At 44.2% G+C, this 24,259-nt stretch overlaps 1 protein-coding gene across 7 annotated transcripts in view; it reads left to right on the forward strand.

Moving 5' to 3' along the window:
• Window positions 1–24,259, forward strand: part of MAP3K4 (mitogen-activated protein kinase kinase kinase 4) — a 218,890-nt gene that overhangs the window by 63,256 nt on the left and 131,375 nt on the right. For all 7 annotated transcript variants that reach the window (XM_040350607.1, XM_040350609.1, XM_040350606.1 and 4 more), the window contains one exon: window positions 6,347–7,731. In XM_040350607.1, the coding sequence (XP_040206541.1) occupies window positions 6,347–7,731 (1,385 nt within the window). The remainder of the gene's footprint in view (window positions 1–6,346; window positions 7,732–24,259) is intronic.

Raw genomic sequence — 24,259 nt, forward strand, 5'->3', positions numbered from 1 at the left:
GTGGCAGCGGCATCATGCGGTGGGGATGTTTTTCAGCAGTCGGGATTGGGAAACTGGTCAGAGTTGAGGAAAGATGGATGGTGCTAAATACAGGGATATTCTTGAGAAAAGCCTGTACCACTCTGTGTGTGATTTGAGGACAGAGGTTCACCTTCCAGCAGGACAATGACCCCAAACACACTGCTAAAGCAACACTTGAGGGGTTTAAGGGGAAACATGTAAATGTGTTGGAATGGCCTAGTCAAGGCCCAGACTCGATCCAAAAGAAAATCTGTGGTCAGACTTAGATTGCTGTACACAAGTGCAAACCATCCAAAATCCCAGTGCTAAGGTGGCTCTACAAAGTATTGACTTTAGGGGGGTGAATAGTTCTGCACATTTACTTTTTACTTTTTCTGTTATTTTGTCCTATTTGTTGTTTGCGCCACAATAAAATAATAAATAAAAACAAAAATCAAAGTTGTGGGCATGTTCTGAAAAATTAAATGATGCATATTCTCAAACAATCCATGTTAATTCCAGGTTGTGAGGCAACAAAACCCGAAAAATGCCAAGGGGGTGAATACTTTTGCAAGGCACTGTAAATAACGCTGACCTTTGTTTTTCTTTTGCTTTTCTATACTGCTCTTATTTTCATGCAAGGCCTGCTTTTCTGACAGCTCCCACTCCCAAAATGCAAATGGCTTTTTAAAAAAGTACTTGCTTTAGCCCCAGTTCCCTATGTTTCCATAAGGTGTGGGTGACATAACCACTGCCTCCTGGGAGCTAATAATCCCACAAGAATGTGCTCTAGTGCTTTGCATTCTCATAGTATTCAAGTTCTCAGCTCTCCTTGATGGTAGCAACAAGGTATGCAAATTTAAGCATGCATTTTATGTGCGGGTGTTTTTTTTTTTTTTTTTTAAGATACCTGTTTTTTGCTTCTGGCATTGTACAATTCTGCCTCTGGACCTTTTAGCTGGCCTAGGGGAGAGAAAAATATGGATCCAGGCCTGCTGCTGCCCCACAATGTTTACATGTCTGAGCAAGGGGTGGATTGACACTGCAGGCAGTACAGTGACTACAAGTTCTTCAGGGGGTACTCCAGGTCTTTCACAATTTTTGTCATAAAGCTTAGAATTTATGCCTCGTGCTACTATCCAGGATAGCTGGGAGCTTAAATACCATGAGAAGGACAGGAGTGCATTCTTGGGAGACTTCTTTTATAAATTATGTTTAATGTCCTATTAGCCATACTTTAGCTTTTCATTTTACTGCTTTACAAGAGGGAAAAATGCTAGACTAAAATTGAAATGCATATGATTAGGTTTTTTTTTCTCTCTTAAATACGGTTACTAGTCTGTTTTGCTGGCATTTTGGTTAGAATTCCCTTCTCTGGTTCTTTTTTTTTTTTTTTTTTTTCTTCTTGATTGATTAACTGAATTTTTAGAAAACCCTGCTTTAGCACATTCTATTGCACTCAGTTTTATGTTAACCAAAGACTTCAGTAAAATCACTTACAGTTCATAGAAAACAAAAAAAAAAACCCTTATAATTCCAGTCCAGTGTTTTTAGACCTCATTCAAACAGTTAAAGAAGGTGTATATTTATTCTACCAGGTGGCGCCTAGGAGTGCCAGTTTTTTGCATACTCCTTCCTGTACAAATCAATGACAACCTGCAGCTGTACGTATGTTATGCACAGTTGGGGGTAACAGAGGTGGGGCCGACGTGCAGGGGGTTACAGAGGTGGGGCCGACGTGCATGGGGTTACCGAGGCGGGGCCGACGTGCATGGGGTTACCGAGGCGGGGCCGACGTGCATGGGGTTACAGCGGCGGGGGCCGACGTGCATGGGGTTACAGAGGCGGGGGCCGACGTGCAGGGGGTTACAGAGGCGGGGGGCGACGTGCAGGGGGTTAGAGGCGGGGGGCTGACGTGCAGGGGGTTACAGAGGCGGGGGGCTGACGTGCAGGCGGTTACAGAGGCGGGGGGCTGACGTGCAGGGGGTTACAGAGGCGGGGGGCTGACGTGCAGGGGGTTACAGAGGCGGGGGGCTGACGTGCAGGGGGTTACAGAGGCGGGGGGCTGACGTGCAGGGGGTTACAGAGGCGGGGGGCCGCCGTGCAGGGGGTTACAGAGGCGGGGGGCCGCCGTGCAGGGGGTTACAGAGGCGGGGGGCCGACGTGCAGGGGGTTACAGAGGCGGGGGGCCGACGTGCAGGGGGTTACAGAGGCGGGGGGCCGACGTGCAGGGGGTTACAGAGGCGGGGGGCCGACGTGCAGGGGGTTACAGAGGCGGGGGGCTGACGTGCAGGGGGTTACAGAGGCGGGGGGCTGACGTGCAGGGGGTTACAGAGGTGGGGGGCTGACGTGCAGGGGGTTACAGAGGCGGGGGCCGAATTGCAGGGGGTTACAGAGGCGGGGGCCGACGTGCAGGGGGTTACAGAGGCGGGGGCCGACGTGCAGGGGGTTACAGAGGCGGGGGCCGACGTGCAGGGGGTTACAGAGGCGGGGCCGACGTGCAGGGGGTTACAGAGGCGGGGGCCGACGTGCAGGGGGTTACAGAGGCGGGGGCCGACGTGCAGGGGGTTACAGAGGCGGGGGCCGACGTGCAGAGGGTTACAGAGGCGGGGGCCGACGTGCAGAGGGTTACAGAGGCGGGGGCCGACGTGCAGAGGGTTACAGAGGCGGGGGCCGACGTGCAGAGGGTTACAGAGGCGGGGGCCGACGTGCAGAGGGTTACAGAGGCGGGGGCCGACGTGCAGAGGGTTACAGAGGCGGGGGCCGACGTGCAGAGGGTTACAGAGGCGGGGGCCGACGTGCAGAGGGTTACAGAGGCGGGGGCCGACGTGCAGAGGGTTACAGAGGCGGGGGCCGACGTGCAGAGGGTTACAGAGGCGGGGGCCGACGTGCAGAGGGTTACAGAGGCGGGGGCCGACGTGCAGAGGGTTACAGAGGCGGGGGCCGACGTGCAGAGGGTTACAGAGGCGGGGGCCGACGTGCAGAGGGTTACAGAGGCGGGGGCCGACGTGCAGGGGGTTACAGAGGCGGGGGCCGACGTGCAGAGGGTTACAGAGGCGGGGGCCGACGTGCAGGGGGTTACAGAGGCGGAGCCGCTGAGAAGGTGAGACAGAAGAGGATGGGGGTACATTGTTGGGGTAGCTGTGCAGGATAGTACAGTGAGGGGACAGATGTGCAGGATAGTACAGTGAGGGGACAGATGTGCAGGATAGTACAGTGAGGGGACAGATGTGCAGGATAGTACAGTGAGGGGACAGATGTGCAGGATAGTACAGTGAGGGGACAGATGTGCAGGATAGTACAGTGAGGGGACAGATGTGCAGGATAGTACAGTGAGGGGACAGATGTGCAGGATAGTACAGTGAGGGGACAGATGTGCAGGATAGTACAGTGAGGGGACAGATGTGCAGGATAGTACAGTGAGGGGACAGATGTGCAGGATAATACAGTGAGGGGACAGATTTTCAGGGGGCACAATGATTTGAGGTGTGAAGGTTCATGAGTTGGGGCTGATTGGAGGACTGGAGGGACAGGAATTGGGGCTGATGTAAGGCATGAAATTGCAGGATGTTAAAGCGGGATTCCACCCGCAATTTTATTTTATTTTTTTAAGTCAGCAGCTACAAACAGTGTAACTGATGACTTTTAATAAGGACACTTACCTGTCCTAGGCACCTGCGATGTTTATTAAAGTTTATTAAAGTTTACTGCAACTTTATGGTGGACACATCTGACACTTATTGCCTTTCCTGGAGTAGCAAGAAAAGCCCAGTACACGTGATCGGAAAATCGTACAAAAAATGCAGCTTTTTATAATCTGATCTACTACACAACTTTCTGAAGGGACAAACACAAAAATGTTCTCGTACAATTTTTGTTTGATCAGTACAAATTTCTTCAGCGAATACAATACATTGCATTATTTCCAAATTTTTATCGATGAAACTAGCATGCGGAAAAAAAGACGATCATTCGTCTGATCTCATTGTGTGTACGAGGCTTTAGCCTTAAAAATACTAGATCTTTCTTCTTTTCTGCAAATGTGAAGTTGGAACTATATAGTCCCTTTTAACCCTAATCAGCCTTAATTACCGTAACTAAATCTGAAGAAAGCCTAACATTTTTAATTGTTGTTGGGGTTAGGCTTTTCTTCCTCCCCTTTTTTCTGTCTGGCTATTTTAATCAAAAATATTTAAAGGATAATATTAACCTTCTGCCCCAGGCCCTCTTGGCTATTAGCGCTAAAATTAGCGCCTGTAAAGTGCCTTAAAAAGTGCCTCTCATGCCTCCCCAGTGTGACATCCCTGAGTGCTTTCACACTGGGGGGGAGGAGAGTCCGGCAAGCAGCATCTTTAGGGCAGTGTATACAGCGCTCCCAAAACGCCCTGCCCATTGAAATTAATGGGTAGCGCTGCCGAAGCACCTGCAAAGTGCTTCGGCAGGGCCGCAACACAGGCGCTTTTAACCCTTTCTTCGCTAAAACTGGCGGTGCTTTACTGCCAACGGATCCCTGCCCCAGTGTGAAAGTAGCCTTATTGTGTCACGTTGTTCACTCAGGGTTCACACCTGTGCTGTACTGCCCTGTAGCCTTTTGTGGGGCTGTGAAATAGGACCTATCAGTTTACCCTGTAAACTGTTTTTTGTTTTTGTTTTTTTGTTCATTAGAAAAATTATTTGATTTGTAATAATATTGCGATTTACTTTTTATTCTAGAAACTCATTGTAAGCAAGATAATTTATAAAATGGTATCCTAACATTCTAAGTAGGAACAAAGCTCGTTGTTTTTGCAAGTCCTATGAATATCTTTGTTATCTTGGGTAAATGCAATAAGTCAGTAGGTCTATTGCAGAAATCTAAAAATTGCTCTATCCATGAGGGGTATACAGATGTAAAAGCTGAACAGGTTAAATTGCAATGAAAACACAAAATAACTAATTTGCATGTACATACATCCCCATTAAATCATTATTTCATGAAGCACCTTTTGCAGCAATTGCAGCCTTTTGATATAGAGTTGTAACAGCTTTGCACATCTGGACACTAGAAAATTGTAATGTCTTTTCTTTAAGCAAATGGGTTTTTCATGAAGAGTATATTGACATGAAGACATGTTGATGGGGACAAGGGCCTCATCCCTACAACCGTGGCCGATTGTTGTGGGGGTCTGCGGGCTGGAGTCTTCACATAGGCCCCGCCTCCTATGTGAATGAGTATGGGGTACATGGTACCCATTCGCCCAAAAAAGTGTCAAAGTAAGAAAAACAGGTTTTTGAGAACATTTTTTTTTAAAACGGTGCCTCCCGATGTAAATCCATTGTCAATCATGCCACCACAACCTGAAAAAGAACAAAGAAAAACAATACTCCTCCTTCAATGGCGGCCGACCGCCGAATTCCTCCTTCCTCGCCGTTTGACAATTCTTATATAGGTAAGGGCGGGGCCGCCTGGCGATGTCACCTGGTGGCACCGCCCCCTCATAACGCCATGGAGGGGTGCATGCTTGGTCGGTGACGTGACGAAGGCACAGGACAACCAGGTGATGTCGCCAGGTGGCCTCACCCTTGCCTATATTGGAACTGTCAAACGTTGAAGGAGGCATTCGGCACCCAGCCGTCCTCGCGAGCGCAGCTCCTTTCTTTTTTTTTTGTGGTTTCGGCAGTTCGTGGGTGTCGTGATTGACCATGGATTTACATCAGGGGACAACTTTCTTATTTATTTATTTTTACTTTATTTTTTTTAATAAAGGATTTGTCAAACTGTCTCAGGATTTTATTCCTTTTTTACCCTTTTTTTTTTTAGAATGGGTAGGGGTGCTCTCTACTCATTCACATGGGGGGGGGGGGTTAAGAGGGATCTGGGTGGCTGTGTGTTGCTGTGTGTTTTTTTCATTGTTTGTTTTTTGTTAGTTTTTTCCGGCATGGTGTGTGACAGCTGATGTTGTTAAGGATGCGGTAGCCGGCTATCTGGACCGCTCCTTAGCAACCAGCTATTTGTCGAAAAACAGCCTAAGGGACCCCCAGACTGTTTTTTTTTTTTTTTTTTTTAATTGGGCAAATATTGCATGTGATACCGCCAGCAAAAACCCTGGCGTTAATTATAGCATGCTTTTTTTTTTACGCTCTAGTCCTTTTGTGAATTGGACTCCAGAGCTTTTTATGCAATATTTACCGGCACTTTTTTTGCCCTGGTAAATGGCACATAATCGTGTTTTGTCCTTCTTTTTTTTTTTTTTTAGTTTTGTTGTGAATTGGACCTAATTTTCCGCATGCAATAATTTATGCAAATAACCTGTGTCTACGCATAGTGACAACTTCAATCATATTTTATTATTTCTTTACATTACAGAAAAGATGAGCACACCGACTCAGACACCACAGAAGGAAGCAAGTAAAAACCTTGAGAACGTAGATGATCATAGCTACCGTCAAGATAAAAAGAATCGGGCAGCACTCAGGACAACAGAGAGGGATCAGAAGAAAAATGTGCAATGCTCATTTATGCTGGATCCTTCCTGTAGCTCCTTGCCAAAAAAATCTATACCAGATGTTGATCTTAATAAGCCTTACCTCAGCCTTGGTTGCAGCAGCAACACCAAGCTACCAGTGTCCGTGCCTGTTCCAATTGCTAGGACTGCACGACAGACCTCTAGAACAGACTGTCCAGCTGACCGCTTGAAGTTTTTTGAGACACTTCGTCTTTTGCTTAAGCTTACTTCGGTCTCAAAGAAAAAAGAAAGGGAACAGAGAGGCCAAGACAATAACGCTTCAATGTGGTTTAATCAGTCTAATGAACTCTTTTGGCTAGAGCTACAGGCTTGGCACGCTGGCCGCAGTATTAATGAGCAAGATTTGTACTTGTATACAGCTCGACAGGCAATACCTGAAATCATTAGTGAAATTCTAACTTTTAAGGTAAACTATGGGAGGTTGTCTGCTGTCAGCAATGGTGGCAATCTCAATGGACCTTTTGCAGAGGGTCAGTATCCATGCCCTCATGAAGCTAATTATTTTGGTTATTCAAGCTATCATGACCATATTCAGAAACAAAGAATTTCTTTTGAGCAAGTAAAACAGATCATGGAACTCTTGGAGTACATTGAGGCACTTTACCCATCTTTACAGGCTCTTCAAAGAGATTATGAAAAATATGCAGCAAAAGACTTTCAAGCACGAGTGCAGGCACTCTGCTTATGGCTCAACATAACTAAGGACCTCAACCACAAGCTGAGGATTATGGGAACTGTTTTGGGTATAAAAAATCTTTCTGACATTGGCTGGCCAGTGTTTGAAATTTCTTCACCACGTCCATCAAATGGTCCAGACGAAGACAACGACATGGAACAAGAGGGGAATATGAGCACAGATGGTTCCGGAACTTGTACAGAAGAAAGTGATGAAGAGAACGGTGACATAGACAATATGCTACAAGCTAGGCATGAAACTGACAATAACCAAAACAGCAAATTAAAGGTTCACTTTACGAAGGAGGACCACTGCCCACAAAAACTGGATAGATTAGTGTCTGAGGATGACTCTTGCTGGGGGAATCCAGAGTGCAGCCATGAGACTGGCTGTAACAGACACTGTTTGACTTCAATATACAGACCCTTTGTGGACAAAGCATTAAAGCAGATGGGGCTGCGGAAGCTAATTTTGAGGCTTCATAAATTAATGCATGGCTCACTTCAGAGGGCTCGAATAGCATTGATAATGACTGATCAAAAATTGGAGGTAAGAATTTCAAGGTATTTTGTTGTACTGGCAAAAAATCCACATTCAGAGGTAACTTTCACCTTTCTGACTAGATGCCGTTTTGTAGGAATAATTTTTAGCAGTAATGTTTTTTTATAGAGAATGTATTTCCTACTTAAACCCTACTCCCAGGTAAAAACACTTTGACCCCTTTCACACTGAAGCATTTTTACGGCGTTTTAGCGTTAAAAATAGCGCTATTAAAATGCTCATAAAACGCTCTCCATGCATCTCAATGGACCCTTTCACACTGAGTCCTGCAGGCAGCATCTTTGGAGCAGCTTTTGGGCGCTGAAAAAAACCGCTCCAAAAACGCCCCTCTCCATTGAAATGAATTGAAAGCGCTGTAAAAACGCCTTACCCTTTCACACCGAGGCACTGCAAAAACGCCCTAAAACTTTAGGGTCTTAGCAGTGCTTTACCAGCACATTGGGATTGCAGATGAGTCTTCGATCGATAAACGCTTGAATAACGCTCGAAAAACGCCCCAGTGTGAAAGGGGCCTTTTTGTTAATAGTCCTCTAGCAAGTAAAAAAAAAAGCGCAGCCTTCAACATTAATTCCATTCTGAAAATAGATGTTCTCAGTCTTCCTGACTGATACCTAGCACTCATTCAGCCTGGAATACTGAGAACTTAAATTCAATAATATATGCCCTGCTATGCAGAGAGCAACACTGGCATTTATCATAGCATTGTTTCTTTCCGCAGTACTAAGGCCCACTCTGGATAAGAGGAAGTAGACTTCTGTAAAAGGCAAGGATACAGGATACAAAAAAATGCCCAAATGACATGCTAGGGGGACTTATGGGGGAAGAAGTATGAATGAGAGGCAGAGGGCAAACCCAGAAATTGGGCTTTATAATTAACCTAAGGAAAGGTTTATGAGAGCTGTCATTACTGAGCTATTTGCATAGGTGCAGACTCTAAGGTTTCACCCTGATCCTGGTTTATCTGCTTTTAAACCATTATTTCTGCAGTATGTGGCCAAATAACACATAATCAGATTTCAGTTTATTGCAGTTTTCAAAATAGATTCTGATTTGGTTACTTTGCACTATATTGCACTTTTCTTTTGACTTGCTAAAAAACCTGAGCAAAAATATGCACAGCCTACCATTTATAATACAGCACTAAGGGCCAGATCCACAGACGAAGTACGCCAGCGTATCTACTGATACGCCGGCGTACTTTCAAATTTCCCGCGTCGTATCGTTGTTTTGAATCCTCAAAACAAGATACGACGGCTTCTGGGTTAGATCCGACAGGTGTACGTCTTCGTACGCCTTCGGATCTAAGATGCAATACTTCGGCGTCCGCTGGGTGGTTTACGACGATCCACGAACGTACGCACGGCCGTCGCATTTTCTAACGTCGTCTGCAGTCGGATTTTTCCGGCGTATAGTTAAAGCTGGTATTTTGCGGCGTATAGATAGAATTGCCATGTTGAGTATGGCCGTCGTTCCCGCGTCGAAATTTGATTTTTTTTTTTTTTTTGCGCAAGTCGTCCGTGAATAGGGATGGACGTAACTCACGTCTAAGTAAAAAAAATGACGTCATTTAGCGCAATGCACGGCGGGACATTTCGGGACGACGCATGCGCAGTTCATTTGGCGTGGGGACGCGCTTCATTTAAATGAAACCCGCCCAATTTCAAATCCGCCGCCAGAAGTACACTACGCCGCCGTAACTTAAGGCGCAAACTCGCTGAGGATTCGAATATACGCCAGGTAAGGTAAGGCTGCGTAGTGTATCTCTGATGCAATTGTATGTGGATTTGGCCCTAAGGCTCTAAGCCCCTGGTCACACCAGTTTGACTTGTCAAGTGATTTGACAGATCCAAATCGCATAACAATTCGCACTGTATTGTCGGCAATGGAACTGTTCAAACCAGTGCGATGGTGACTTTGCTGTGCCAGGCTGATTTTGAAAAAGAAGTTCCTGCACTATTTTTGCAGATTTTTCAGGTGTGAATTGCATAGACATCTGTGCATGAAATCGCACAGTTGTCAGCCAAATTGCACCTGACGTTCACTGACATATGGCTTTGAAAACGTGCGATCGCAAATGAAGTCGCATGAATTTAAAGTTGTCTTTGGTGTGACCAGGGGCTTAAAGCCCAAAAAGAGCAAAATTGCTGACCTATTCTGAGTTTGTCGATACTTTATAAATTGTAAGCCAACAAAAATGTATACCTGTTTATCAGATTACCACATATGTATCCCTTATTTTATAAAAACAAAAACTTATATGTGAAGTCTGCATTCTGAAGAAGGTCTTTCATTATTGTTTTTTATTTTTTGGAGGACACAGGGTCTGATACAAGAGTGTTATACTGTTATCTACCAGAGATGGGATTCCAGCAAATAAAGCTTTTAGTCAGTCAGATATATTCCCGAACACTCCCATTAAGATCCATTTTTTTTTTTTTTTTTTGCTTGTGTCAAAGAATGGATTTCGTCTCTATCTGAGAGAAGCAAAACCCTTTCTATAAGACTTTCTATAAGACTACTATCAAGATCTCCTGCAGTCCAGATCATTCAATTACTGCAGAAAGATCATTTATGCAACTTTCCAAGGCTGATCCTCAGCATAATCTTGAAGGTCATACATTGACCCCATGACCCCACCAATGCTGAACATGTGTAGTCTGTTCTGACCCCCCCCCCTCCTTCCCTCTCAAGGCATTGGGCTCTGCTGTGGGTGCTTTTGAGGATACCTGGTGTACTGTGTGAATTGGCTGCAGAGAGCTTTACAGGTCCAGAGCCACAATACACCTGCTGGTGGAAACTTGTCCCTGGAGTATGCCCACCAGAGAGAGAGAAGACTTTCTGGATGGGACAAGTTTCCCTGGATCCGGTCTAGCACTCTCCAACTTGTCCTCATTGTGTGGGCTGCAGGGCAACATCCCAAAACACGCCGCAGTAATTTAAGATTCTTGTCCTTTAAGGGAGCTTGGTGCGTTATTTGTACTATTGATCTCTGTAAAGACTAGCAGATCTGCATGCTGGTTTGACAAAACTCTGCACTCCAAAAACAGGAAAGACTTCTAGGGCTTATGTTCAAACCTTTTCACTGTCCCCAAAGCAAAAAGGGGTATTTGTCCCATTCTAGAACTAAAGGCTCTCAATCTTCATTTTGGCTCAAAAATTCTTCATAAGTCTGTCGGGTCAATTATTCCCTTCATACAGCAGGCCTCCTGACCTTTGTGAATATCCATGATGAATACTTGTTGCTAACTTTTGAGCGCATCAATTCTCCCTGTGTTTTGTAGTGAGCACCCCACTCTACCAATTTGTTGCCAATGCACCTAGGATCAACACCAAAAGTACTAGCCCCTGTACTTACTCTTCTTCGTTCACAGGGCATCATCATAGTATGATACCTAGACTACATTCTCCTGAGAGAACAGGCGACATTGGGTCTTGTCTGTCAATGTTCATCAAACATTGCACAGGTCTGGCTGTGCCCTAAACCTTCAGAAACCAGGACTGAACCAACTCATCACTTGAAGTATCTAGATCTTCTAATAAATGCATCTCAGTTCAAGTTTTCTCTTCCGCAAGGAAAACTCCTGAATTTGCGCGCTCAGGTTTGGACTTTTCAGTCTAAAGCCTCATACACACGATTGGACTTCCATCTGACTTTTCCTTGGATTTTGCCACGAAGGGTGTTGTCCGTGAACTTGGTATGCATGTACACGGCAGGACTTTTTCAGCCAACAAAAATGAACGTAGTGACGTAATAGACGTACTACATGTTTTTTTTTGCTCTTTACCGCAACCCTTTGGGCAACTTCTGCTATTGTTGCCTGATCTTTAGCATTGGTTCTGAGCATGGGTGTTTGTACTTTGGACTTTAGTCCACACGATCGGATTAGCCGATGTAGGACATTTGTTGCCTTATTTCTTCTGAGAAATCCTCACTTCCTGTTCTTCGGTCTGTAACTCCACACAGTAATGCAAGGCTTTCTCCCTAGTGTGGAGTGTCGTGCTCGCCCCCTCCCTTGGAACACAGGAGAGTCAGGATACCCACTAACACACAGCTCCTTTCTCTATCTGCAACGTAGAGCGTCCTGACTCTCCTGTAGTCCAAGGGAGGGGGCGAGCACGAAATTCCACACCAGGGAGAAAGCCTTGCATTACTGTGTGGAGTTAGACAGAAGAACCGGAAGTGAGGATTTGTCAGAAGAAATCAGGACATTTAAAAGCAAAATGGAAGGATGAGGTAAGTGAAGGAGGACTGCACTAAGGTAAAGGAAGCCATTTAGGAAATTTTTTTTTTACCTTTACAACCCCTTTAAGTGATGGTGACCCCCCTGACATGCCACATTTGGCATATTTTTTTTTTTGTTTTTTGGGGGGGGGGGAGGCAAGTACCCAGTTTTTAAGGGCACCAAGCTCCCACTTCCTCCTCTTGCTCCGCGACGACGGAAGGAAGTTCATCTCTCCCACCTGCCTCCCTGCAATCTTCTGGGACACGTCACAGGTCCCAGAAGATTGCCCGGCCATTCACAGCCTGGCTTGCACATACGCTTTGCGTGCCTGGCTGTGAAGCCACAGCCGGGCACCTACAGTTAGAATGCCAGAACCGGGGGGAGGAGTGGGGCTTTTCGTGCCCACATTGCTGGACCGTGGAACTGGTAAGTGTCTTAGCAGCTACACTTTTTGTAGCTAGTGACTTTAAATTTGAACTCTGCTATAAAAAAAGGAAAAGAGTACATATGACTGAAGGTACGATTGCCATCATCCCTTATTAGTCGCTACAGTATACGTATATCTATTTTGTTACATTACAGCCTTTAGTTCAATGTTTTTTTAATCTGAATTATATGTGATGGATCAGAACACAATAGTCTAAGTTGGTGAAGTAAAATTAGAAGAATATATACATAAAACTTTTTTTTAGAAATAGAAAACTGATAATTGGCATGTGTGTCTGTATTTACTCCCTTTGTTATGAATCTTATAAAAAGCTCTGGTGCAACAAATTACCTTCAGAAGTCACATAATTCCTGAAATGATGTCCACCCGTGTGCAATCTAAGTGTCAAATGATCTGTCGTTGCATATACACACCTTTTTAAAAGGCCCAGGAGGCTGCAACACCTAAGCAAGAGGCACCACTAGACCAAGGAACTCTCCAAACAAGTAAGGGACAATATTGTTGAGAAGTACAAGTCAAGGTTAGGTTATAAAAAAAATATCCAAATCTTTGATGATCCCTAGGAGCACCATCAAATCTATCATAACCAAATAGAAAGAACATGGCACAACAGCAAACCTGCCAAGAGATTGCTGCGCCCAAACTCCCGGACCGGGTAAGGATGGCATTAATCAAAGAGGCAGCACAGAGACCTAGGGTAACCCTGGAGAAGCTGCAGAGTTCCACAGCAGAGACTGGAGTATCTGTACAAAGAACGACAATAAGCCGTACGCTTCATTGAGTTGGGCTTTATGGCAGAGTGGCCAGAAGAAAGCCATCGTTTTCAGCAAAAAAAAAAAAAATGGCACGTTTTTGAGTTTGCAAAAAGGCATGTGGGAGACTCCCAAAATGTATGGAAGAAGGTGCTCTGGTCTAATGAGACTAAAATTTTACTTTTTGGCCATCAAAGAAAACGCTATGTCTGGCGCAAACCCAACACATCACATCACCCAAAGAACACCATCCCCACAGTGAAACATGGTGGTGGCAGCATCATGCTGTAAGGATGTTTTTCAGCAGTCGGGATTGGGAAACTGGTCAGAGTTGAGGGAAAGATGGATGGTGCTAAATACAGGGATATTCTTGAGCAAAACCTGTACCACTCTGTGTGTGATTTGAGGCTAGGAGGGAGGTTCACCTTCCAGCAGGACAATGACCCCAAACACACTGCTAAAGCAACAATTGAGTGGTTTAAGGGGAAACATGTAAATGTGTTGGAATGGCCTAGTCAAAGCCCAGACCTCAATCCAAAAGAAAATCTGTGGTCAGACTTAAAGATTGCTGTTCACAAGCGCAAACCATCCAACTTGAAGGATCTGGAGCAGTTTTGCAAGGAGGAATGGGCAAAAATCCCAGTGCTAAGGTGGCTCTACAAAGTATTGACTTTAGGGGGGTGAATAGTTATGCACATTGACTTTTTCTGTTATTTTGTCCCATTTGATATTTGCTTCACAATAAAAAAAAAAAGTTGTGGACATATTCTGTAAATTAAATGATGCAAATCCTCAAACAATCCATGTTAATTCCAGGTTCGGGGGGATGAATATACTTTTGCAAGGCACTGTGTTTATATATATATATATATATATATATATATATATATATATATATATATACACACACACAAATCCAGGGATTGCTGCGCTCAAAAATCCGGGCGCCCGGTCACAAATGCAACAAGAAATTGTGACCTGGCGCCCGCGCCCCGCCATTAATAGAAGCCGCGGATTCTGTGTCTCCGTGCACCCCCACCTCCCCCGCGGCGTACGGTAATTATATATATAATTTTTTTATTCTAACACCCTAGAGAATAAAATGGCGGTTGTTGCAATTCTTTCCGTCACAACGTATTTGCGCAGCGGTCTTGCAGGCACACTTTTTTGGGGGGGGAAAATACACTTTTTTTTTTAATTAAAAAATAAGACCACAGTAAAGTTATCCTAATTTTGTCACGCTTTAAAATTGCGTCCGCTCGTGGAATGGCGACAAACTTTTACCCTTTAAAAACTCCATAGGGGACGTTTAAAAAATTCTACAGGTTGCATGTTTTGAGTTAGAGGAGGTCTAGAGCTAGAATTATTGCTCTCGCTCTAACGATCGCGGCGATACCTCACATGTGTGGTTTGAATACCGCTTACATATGCGGCCGCTACTCACGTATGTGTTCGTTTCTGCGCGCGAGCTTGGCGGGACGGGCGCGTTTTCTGGCTTCTAACTTTTTTAGCTAGCTCATAGATTCCAAGCAAATTTGTCAAACCCTGATATATATCAGTTGTGCGCATAAGTGTACATATCCTGGCAGAATTTATGATTTCTTGCCCATTTTTCAGAGAATATGAATGATAACACAAAAACTTTTTACACTCATGGTTAGTGTTAGATATTTATTATCAATCAACAGTGTTTACTCTTTTTAAAGCGGAGGTCCACACAAAGTGAACCTACACTTTTCGGAACCCTCCCCCCCTCCGGTGGCACATTTGGCAATTTTTAAGGGGAGAGGGAGGTGCAGATATCTGTATAATACAGGTATTTGCACCCACTTCCTGGAGTCACGCCCCCCGCTGTCTTCTGGGAAACGCACTGGTGCCAGGAGACATTGGGGACCAGTGAGGACACACCGTGTGACTCGCGCAGTAGGGAACCGGGCAGTGAAGCCACAATGCTTCACTTCCTGATTCCCTCACCGAGGATGGCGGCGGGGGTAGCTTTGGAGCAGGAGATTTGCTTGGCTTCGGCTGCCAACATCGTGGGCACCCTGGACAGGTAAGTGTCCATTTATTAAAAGTCAGCACTGCAGTATTTGTAGCTGCTGGCGTTTTAATTAAAACATTTTTTAGGTGGACCTCCCCTTTTAAATCATGACAACAGAAACTAGCCAAATGACCCTGATCAAAAGTTTACATACCCCAGTTCTTAAAGCGGGGGTTCACCCTTAGAGGGCACTTTTTCCCCTTAGATTCCTGCTCGTTTTCTCTAGGGGAATCGGCTATTTGTTTTAAAATATGTGCAGTACTTACCCGTTTACGAGATGCATCCTCTCCGTCGCTTCCGGGTATGGGCTGCGGGAATGGGCGTTCCTTCTTGATTGACAGTCTTCCGAGAGGCTTCCGACGGTCGCATCCATCGCGTCACGATTTTCCGAAAGAAGCCGAACGTCGGTGCGCAGGCGCAGTATAGAGCCGCACCGACGTTCGGCTTCTTTCGGCTACGAGTGACGCGATGGATGCGACCGTCGGAAGCCTCTCGGAAGACTGTCAATCAAGAAGGAACGCCCGCTCCCGAAGACCCATACCCGGAAGCGACGGAAGAAGATGCAGCTCGAAAACGGGTAAGTACTGCTCATATTTTAATACAAATAGCCGATTCCCCTAGACCGAACGAGCAGGAATCTAAGGGGAGAAAAAAAAAAATTTAATACATGGGTGAACTCCCGCTTTAATACCGTGTATTGCCCCCTTTAACATCAATGACGGCTTGAAGTTTTTTGTGATATTTTTGGATGAGGCTCTTTATCTTAGATTGTAAAGCTGCCCATTCCTCTTGGCAAAAAGCCTTTACAGTGGAACCTCGGATTGCGAGTAACGTGGTTAACGAGCATTTTGCAATTCAAGCTTTTTTTCCCCCCAAAATCATGACTTGGTTCGCGAGTGTTGTTTCGGAAAACGAGCAGGATTCAAGCCCCTGCGGTGTGCAGTACTCGGTTCCTGAGCCTTTCTGAGGGTTTTCCGATGGTCTCGGTATTTCTAGTGTTCTGTCAAAAAATGCCCCCCTATCGAAAAATGCCCGGAAGGCGCAGTGCTGCGCAGAACAAGGCTTACGATCAGCTGTAGTCAGCGCCTGCTCACAATAGCCGACATTCTGCCACACGCTCCCGATGCTCGTACAAGTCTGCAAGGTGCGGATTTGTTCTTGGTGGCTTTTTGTTTCACGCATGCGCAGTTCCGGTCAGGCATTTTTCGATAGGGGGCACTTCTCGACAGAACACCGGGTCTCTCCGGCACCCTCTCACCTCTGGCATTGACTTCTATGGGGAAACTCGCTTTTGATATGCGAGTGCTTTGGATTACAAGCATTCTCCTGGAACGGATTATGCTCGTAATCTAAGGTTCCACTGTAGTTCCTGTAAATTCTTGGGCTACCTTGCATGAACTGCACGTTTGAGATCTCCCCAGAGTGGCTCAATGATATTGAGGTCATAAAACTGAGATGGCCACTCCAGAACCTTCACTTTATTCTGCTGTAGCCAATTACAGGTCGACCTTGTGCTTTGGATCATTGTCCTGTTGGAATGTCCAAGTACATCCCATGTGCAGCTTCTTTGCTCATCAATACAAATGTTTCTCCATAATTTTTTGATAACCTACTGCATTTATCTTGCCATCAATTTTGACCACATTTTTCTGTGCCTTTTTTGTAGCTCACACATCCCTAAAACGTCAGCGACCCACCTTCGTGTTTCACAGTAGGAATGGTGTACCTTTTATCATAGGCCTTGTTGACTTCTTTCCAAATGTAGTGTTTTTATAGTTGTGGACAAAAAGCTAAATTTTGATCTCATCACTCCAAATGACTTTGTGCCAGAAGGTTTGAGGCTTGTCTCTGTGCTGTTTGGCGTATTGTAAGCGGGATACTTTGTGGCATTTGCGTAGTAATGGCTTTCTTCGACCATGCAGCCCATCTTTCTTCAAGTGCCTCCTTATTGTGCATCTTCAAATAACCACATTACATGTTTTCAGAGAGTCCTGTATTTCATCTGAAGTTTTGTGTTTGTTTTTTGTTTTTTTTTGCATCCTGAACAATTTTCCTGGCAGTTGTGGCTGAAATTTTAGTTGATCATGGTTTGGTTTCAACAGAACCCCTTATTTTCCACCTCTTAATTAGCGTTTGAACACTGCTGATTGACATTCTCAATTCCTTGGATATATTTTTATATCCCTTTCCTGTTTTATACTGTTCAACTACCCTTTCTTGCAGATCCTTTGACAATTCTTTTGCTTTCCCCATGACTCAGAATCCAGAAACATCAGTGCAGCACTGGATGAAAGATGCAAAGGTCTGTCAGGGGTCCAGAAACGCATTGCCTATATATATATATATATATATATATATATATATATATATATATATATATATATATAACAAACACACACACACTAATTACAAGCAAACAAATCACAGGAGAGGATGGTTACCTTTTTAATAGCCATTCAAACCCCTTTGTGTCAACTTGTGTGCATATTATCAGGCCAAAATTATCAGGGTATGTAAACTTTTGATCAGGGTAATTTGGGTAGATTCTGTTGTAATTATTTAAAAAGAGTAAACATAGTTGATAATAAATGGATATTTTGGGTTTATCATTTATGGTCTCTGACAATTGGCCAAGAAATCATAAATTCTGCCAGGGTATGTTAACGTATATACTACTGTCAAAGCATTCTGTTTTGGTGCGGTTTCTCTGGTAAAGGTACAGGCTGACTTTGCCACATTGAGGGGCCAATGGACAGGGCCATGCATTAAAAAATCTAGAACCTCCTCCTCCCAGCCAGAACACTGAAGATGGGTCATGGATGCGTCTTCCAGCATGGCAATGACCCAAAACATACCGCCAAGGCAACAAAGGAGTGGTTCAAGAAGCACATTAAGGTCATGGAGTGGCCTAGCCAGTTTTCAGACCTTAATCCTATAGAAAAAAATGTATGGAGGGAACTGAAGCTTCGAGTTGCCAAGCAAAAGCCAAGAAACCTTAAGGATTTCGAGAAGATCTGTAAAGGGTGGACCAAAATCCCAAGCCTGGTAACCAGCTACAAGAAACGTCTTACCTCTGCCAACAAGGGTTTCTCCATAAAGTACCAAGTCATGTTTTGCTTGGGGATCAAATACTTATTTTACTCACTGAACTGCAATTTTAATTAATAACATTTGTAGCATGTGTTTTTTTTTCTTTCTGGATTTTTGTTTGGTATTCTGTGTCTATCCTTTAAAATGCACCTATGATAAAAAAATGATTTTGATCATTCAGTCATCCTGCTTACAATTAAATCAAAGAGGCACGTGTAGGTCAGACAAATATAACATAACATTTATAATGAAATAACCACAAATGTATTTTCTGTGCTCACATCATTATCAGTTTTATTGAACCCCCAAGTGACATTCAATCTTGGTACTTAGTACAACATCCTTTTACAGTTATAACAGCTTTTAAACGTGAAGCATAGCTTGACACAAGTGTCTTGCAGCGATCCAAGGGTATCTTCGCCCATTCGTCATGGGCAAAAGCCTCCAGTTCAGTCACATTCTTAGGCTTGCGCACTGCAACTGCTTTCTTTAAGTCCCACCAGAGGTTCTCAATCGGATTTAAGTCTGGTGACTGCGATGGCCACTCCAAAATGTTCCAGCCTTTAATCTGCAACCATGCTCTAGTGGACTTGGCGGTATGCTTGGGATCATTGTCCCGTTGAAAGGTCCAACGTCTCCCAAGCCTCAGGTTTGTGACGGACTGCATCACATTGTCATCCAATATCTCCTGGTACTGAAAAGAATTCATGGTACCTTGCACACGCTGAAGCTTCCCTGTACCTGCAGAAGCAAAACAGCCCCAAAGCATGATTGACCCCCCGCCATGCTTCACAGTAGGCAAGGTGTTCTTTTCATCATAGGCCTTGTTCTTCCTCCTCCAAACATAGCGTTGATCCATGGGCCCAAACAGTTCTAATTTTGTTTCATCAGTCCACAGAACACAATCTCAAAACTTCTGTGGTTTGTCCACATGACTTTTGGCATACTGCAGTCGACTCTTCTTATTCTTTGGAGACAGCAAGGGGGTGCGCCTGGGAGTTCTGGCGTGGAGGCCTTCATTACGCAGTGTGCGCCGTATTGTCTGAGCAGAAACTTCAGTACCCACATCTGACAAATCTTTTCTTAGTTCCTCAGCAGTCACACGGGGACTTTTCTCCACTCTACGCTTCAGGTAGCGCACAGCAGTCAAAGTCAGCATCTTCTTTCTGCCACGACCAGGTAGCGTTTCAACAGTGCCCTTTGCGAATGATGCTTCCTATGGTGTCTCTTGGTATGTTTAACATCTTTGCAATCTTCTTATAGCCATTGCCCTTCCTGTGAAGAGTAATCACCTCTTCTCTTGTCTTCCTGGACCATTCTCTTGACTTCACCATGTTTGTAACCACACCAGTAAATGTCTAGAAGGAGCTGAGTATCACAGTCATTTAAAGCTGCCTAATTGGTGCTTATTAGGCTTTATTGCTGCTCCCTGACATCCACAGGTGTTTTCAATACCTGATTGAAAACACTTCAATGAACCTCTGTTCTTCACAGTGGTAGTCTTTAACCACTTACCCCCCCGGACCATATTGCTGGTCAAAGACCAGAGCACTTTTTGAGATTCGGGACTGCGACGCTTTAACTGACAATTGCGCGGTCGTGCGACGTGGCTCCCAAACAAAATTGGCGTCCTTTTTTTCCCACAAATAGAGCTTTCTTTTGGTGGTATTTGATCACCTCTGCGGTTTTTATTTTTTGCGCCATAAACAAAAATAGAGCGACAATTTTGAAAAAAAATAATATTTTTTACATTTTGCTGTAATAAATATCCCCCAAAAATATATAAAAAAAATTTTTTTTCCTTAGTTTAGGCCGATACGTATTCTTCTACATATTTTCCGTAAAAAAAATCTCAATAAGCGTTTGGTTTGCGCAAAAGTTATAGCGTTTACAAAATAGGGGGTATTTTTATGGCATTTTTATTAATATATTTTTTTTACTAGTAATGGCGGTGATCAGCGATTTTTTTTCGTTACTGCGACATTATGGCGGACACTTCGGACACTTTTGACAAATTTTTGGGACCATTGGCATTTTTATAGCGATCAGTGCTATAAAAATGCATTAGATTACTATAAAAATGCCACTGGCAGTGAAGGGGTTAACACTAGGGGGCGGGGAAGGGGTTAAGTATGTCCCTTGTGTGTTCTTACTGTGGGGGGGGGGGTGGCCTCACTAGGGGAAACACTGATCTTCTGTTCATACATTGTATGAACAGAAAATCAGCATTTCCCCCGCTGACAGGACCGAGAGCTGTGTGTTTACACACACAGCTCCCGGTCCCCGCTCTGTAACGAGCGATCGCGTGTGCCCGGCGGCGATCGCGCCCGCCGGGCACACGCACGGGAGTCGGGGGCGAGCGGGGGGCGCGCGCGCCTCCGGCGGCGCGCACGCGCCCCCTAGTGGAGGCTATACGATACGACGTATAGCTACGGGCTCTCGCCCAGGAGAGCCGACCTGCCGCCGTATAATGACGGTGGCTGGTCGGCTAGTGGTTAAGGGGTTGAAGAATTGTGTAAATGAAGAATTCACAAAAGAAACATTTACTACTGTATTACAAAACCAATTGATGTCATTTTAGTTGCATATGGTTCTTTAAGAAGTCCTTGTAGGATTTCATTCTGAATACAATTACAAATGTACACTAAAATCCCTAAAACCCTTTACAGCATTGGGGGGTTGAATAATTTTGAACAAAACTGTATTCCAGTGGCTTTAGTTGGCTCTAGTTTACACCATGCAGTCAGTTTCCGGTCAGTTTCTGCACCGGAAACTGACTGCATGGTGTGAACTAGAGCCAACCTGAGCCATTGGAATACATGGAAAACACTGTACATACGTTTTTTAGTGTAGAAAAATGCACACAAAACTGTACGAAACTGCATCTGGTGTGAACTAGCCCTTAAAGCGGAGTTCCAGCCATTTCTGTGTTAATATAAAGTGTAGCTGCTGACTTTTAATGAACAGACACTCACCTGTCCCACAGTCCTCCAGCGATGCGGCCACACAAAGCCTCGCTTCTCTCCTTTTCCTCTCTGCGGTGTCAGCATTCGAAGTGTGGGCACCCGGCTGTGACAATTTGCAGCTTCACAGCTGAGTGCGCACTGCACATGTGCGAGTTGCAATCTTCTGGAACCTGTGACGTGGGGGATTGCAAGGGGGAGAGGAGAACTTCTGCTCGAAGTCTGAGCTGGGTATCTGTCAAAACTAGCCAAATGTAGCATGCCATGGGTTCCTTAAAGCAAAAGTTTCAGTTTTGGGTGGAACATCGCTTTAATTTCTTTTGTAAATGGGCAAACTTACAAAATCTGCAGGGGATCAAATAATTTTACCCACTGTAAATAAGATGTATCAATAATCACAGCAGATGCTCTTGATTCACAAGCAACCTGACATTAAACTATGCAGATAATTCGGCCTCGTAGCAGATAAAAATAAATAACCATAAGTCACTCTCTGGATACAGGACTTTCCATGTAAGCACAATTCCAAAAAGTTGTGTGATATTATGCATCCTAAGTGCACTCTTCTGTGGAAGGTGAGTCTGTATTATGCAGTCTCCAACATGATGGTGAGTGCACCAAATCACTGAATTGTGCTCGTCATTTTGTCAATGTAAGCCCTCAATGCGTTTTGCAGAAGTTCACAGCAATGCAGAGTCAAATCATATACTTATTGTATTAATAGTCCGTAAACCATAGTGCATCCGACCAGTTTTGCTGGAATGACCCTGGCTGTTTTGAGGGGGGAGGGTAGGCTGCAAATGTTTTATTTTTTATTTTTTTACAAATTGATTTGTGGTAGTCTGATAAACAGTTATGTGTTTTGTTGATTTTGGGCTCTCACTTGTATAAGTACTGTTTAAAGCTCTGCTGAAATGTTACTATGGGTGGTTGCCAAGCTATGATAATTCACCAGTTAGGCCTCGTGCACACTGGAAGTTTTTTTTATGTTTTTACATCCGCTGATTTTTAGCTGTGGAATTTTTTTTTTCTACAGCCATTACACTCTCCATCATGTTATCTTGTGTGTCCATGCACACATACTGTAGGCTGTTATCCGCAGTTTTGGGCAGTGGCGTTTTTGAGCAGTAAAAAAACCCCCAAAACTAGTGGGTTCTGAGTGACGTTTTTCGGCTGTAAAAACACTGATAAACGTTGATAAACGCTCAAAAACTTCGCTCACAAGCGTTGAATGTTTTTCATTCATTGAAAAAATAAATCATTTCTTAAAAAAAAAAAAAAAAAGAAGATATTAACGCTAACTTGAAAAAACACAAAAAAAAGTTAAACACTGAAAAACGCTATTGCAAAAAAGTTGAAAAACTCGCTGCAAAGCTACTGCGGTTTTTATGTTATTTTAACGTCCAGTGTGCATGAGGCCTTAAATGTTGATGTTTTATTTTTTGCTTTTTCATTATTTACTTATCAATTATTTTAAAAAGTTGACATATTTAGTAAATTTACAATTTAATTAATTTGCATGTTCAATAAATTCTTTGTTGCATGCTATTAGCATATGTACCAGAATCTGTCTAGATCACAACCTGCTGTAATTTTTTTCACAGCAGCAGGGACTGAGAGCAAGGGTCAGAATTAGGAGCCAGCCAGGGTTCTATTTTCTTGCACAAAGCTCCTTAGCCTAACATTGAACATGACTACAGGTAGTAAGATGACATCTTCAATGTGCTGTTGTTTTTTTGTTTGTTTTTTTAGCCTGAAATGCACCTGTTAGTCTGTGTGCCCATACACACATAGGAGTTAACAGGCGTATTAGGAGAGGAGCGTTTAGAGATTGGGGGAAAAAAACATCACTTGCGCTCAGCTTTTGGGGAGAAACTGTTTAATGTGCATAAATCCTAGACACGTTTGGTGCTTCATCATTTACTTATTCCAGACATACAGTTTCAAAATACCAAATAGCTCTGCAAGTTTCTAATTAATAAACCCCCTTTGTGTTCACGTTTCTGGTATGGTTTTGGCAGTGCCAAACAAATATTTCCTTTCTTATGGATAATGTAAGAAAATGTAAGTTCTAAACAATGATCGTGAGAGCAGTTTGTACCAGTAGGAACTTTCTGCCTGTACTTTTTTCTGTGGATAAATAGTTCTGTAATACTATAAGACATCTTTCACACTGAGGCATTTTTCAGGCGCTGAAGGGCTAAAACTAGCGCCTGTAAAGCGCTTTTCTTGCCACCCCAATGTGAAAGCCTGAGTGCTTTCACACTGGGGTGCTGCGCTGGCAGGTCGTTAAAAAAATAAATAAAAAAAAGTCCTGCAAGCAGCATCTTTGGGGTGTATACACCGCTCCTGCCCATTAAAAATTAATGGGTACCGCTACCAAAGTGCCTGTAAAGCGCTTTGGCAGCAGTGCTGCATGGGTGCTGTTAACTCTCTTTCCTCGGCCGCTACCTGGGATTATAAGTGCCCCTCTAGCGGCCGAAAAGCGCAGTTAAAATGTGATACTGAGGCTTGTTTATTAGTGTTAGGAAGCCTTGTTAGTAACTAGCAAGCCAGAAGTTGAAGTTTAATTCAGATGCACTTTTTTCGTCTACAGCTTTAGGCCCCTTTCACAAGGGATCAAGTCCGCCTGTCAGTTTTTCAGGTGGACCTAATCAAACCCTCCTGTCTCTTGTATGGTGCAGCAGATGATCTGACAAAAACAGATGGCTTGTGGTCCTATTCCCAATCTGTCCATTGGATCAGATGGAACGGACTGGCTGTTCGTTTCTATCTGATTTGCCCATAGAGGAGAGCGAGGACTGTTTATATCCACTCTGCATAGCACAGTGGACACGGACCTGTCATCCGCCTGCTCAGCGGCGAGATCCCCTGCTGAGAAAGTGGATTCCGCTTGGCGGAGGCGCCTATGTGAAAGGGGTCTTGGGTACATTACCCGCCTGCAATGAAGTACTGTATGTCCCATGATGTGCAGGCTGTCAGATTCTGTAGAATCCCTA

This window comes from Rana temporaria, chromosome 4 (genome assembly GCF_905171775.1).
Source record: "Rana temporaria chromosome 4, aRanTem1.1, whole genome shotgun sequence".
NCBI lineage: Eukaryota > Metazoa > Chordata > Amphibia > Anura > Ranidae > Rana > Rana temporaria.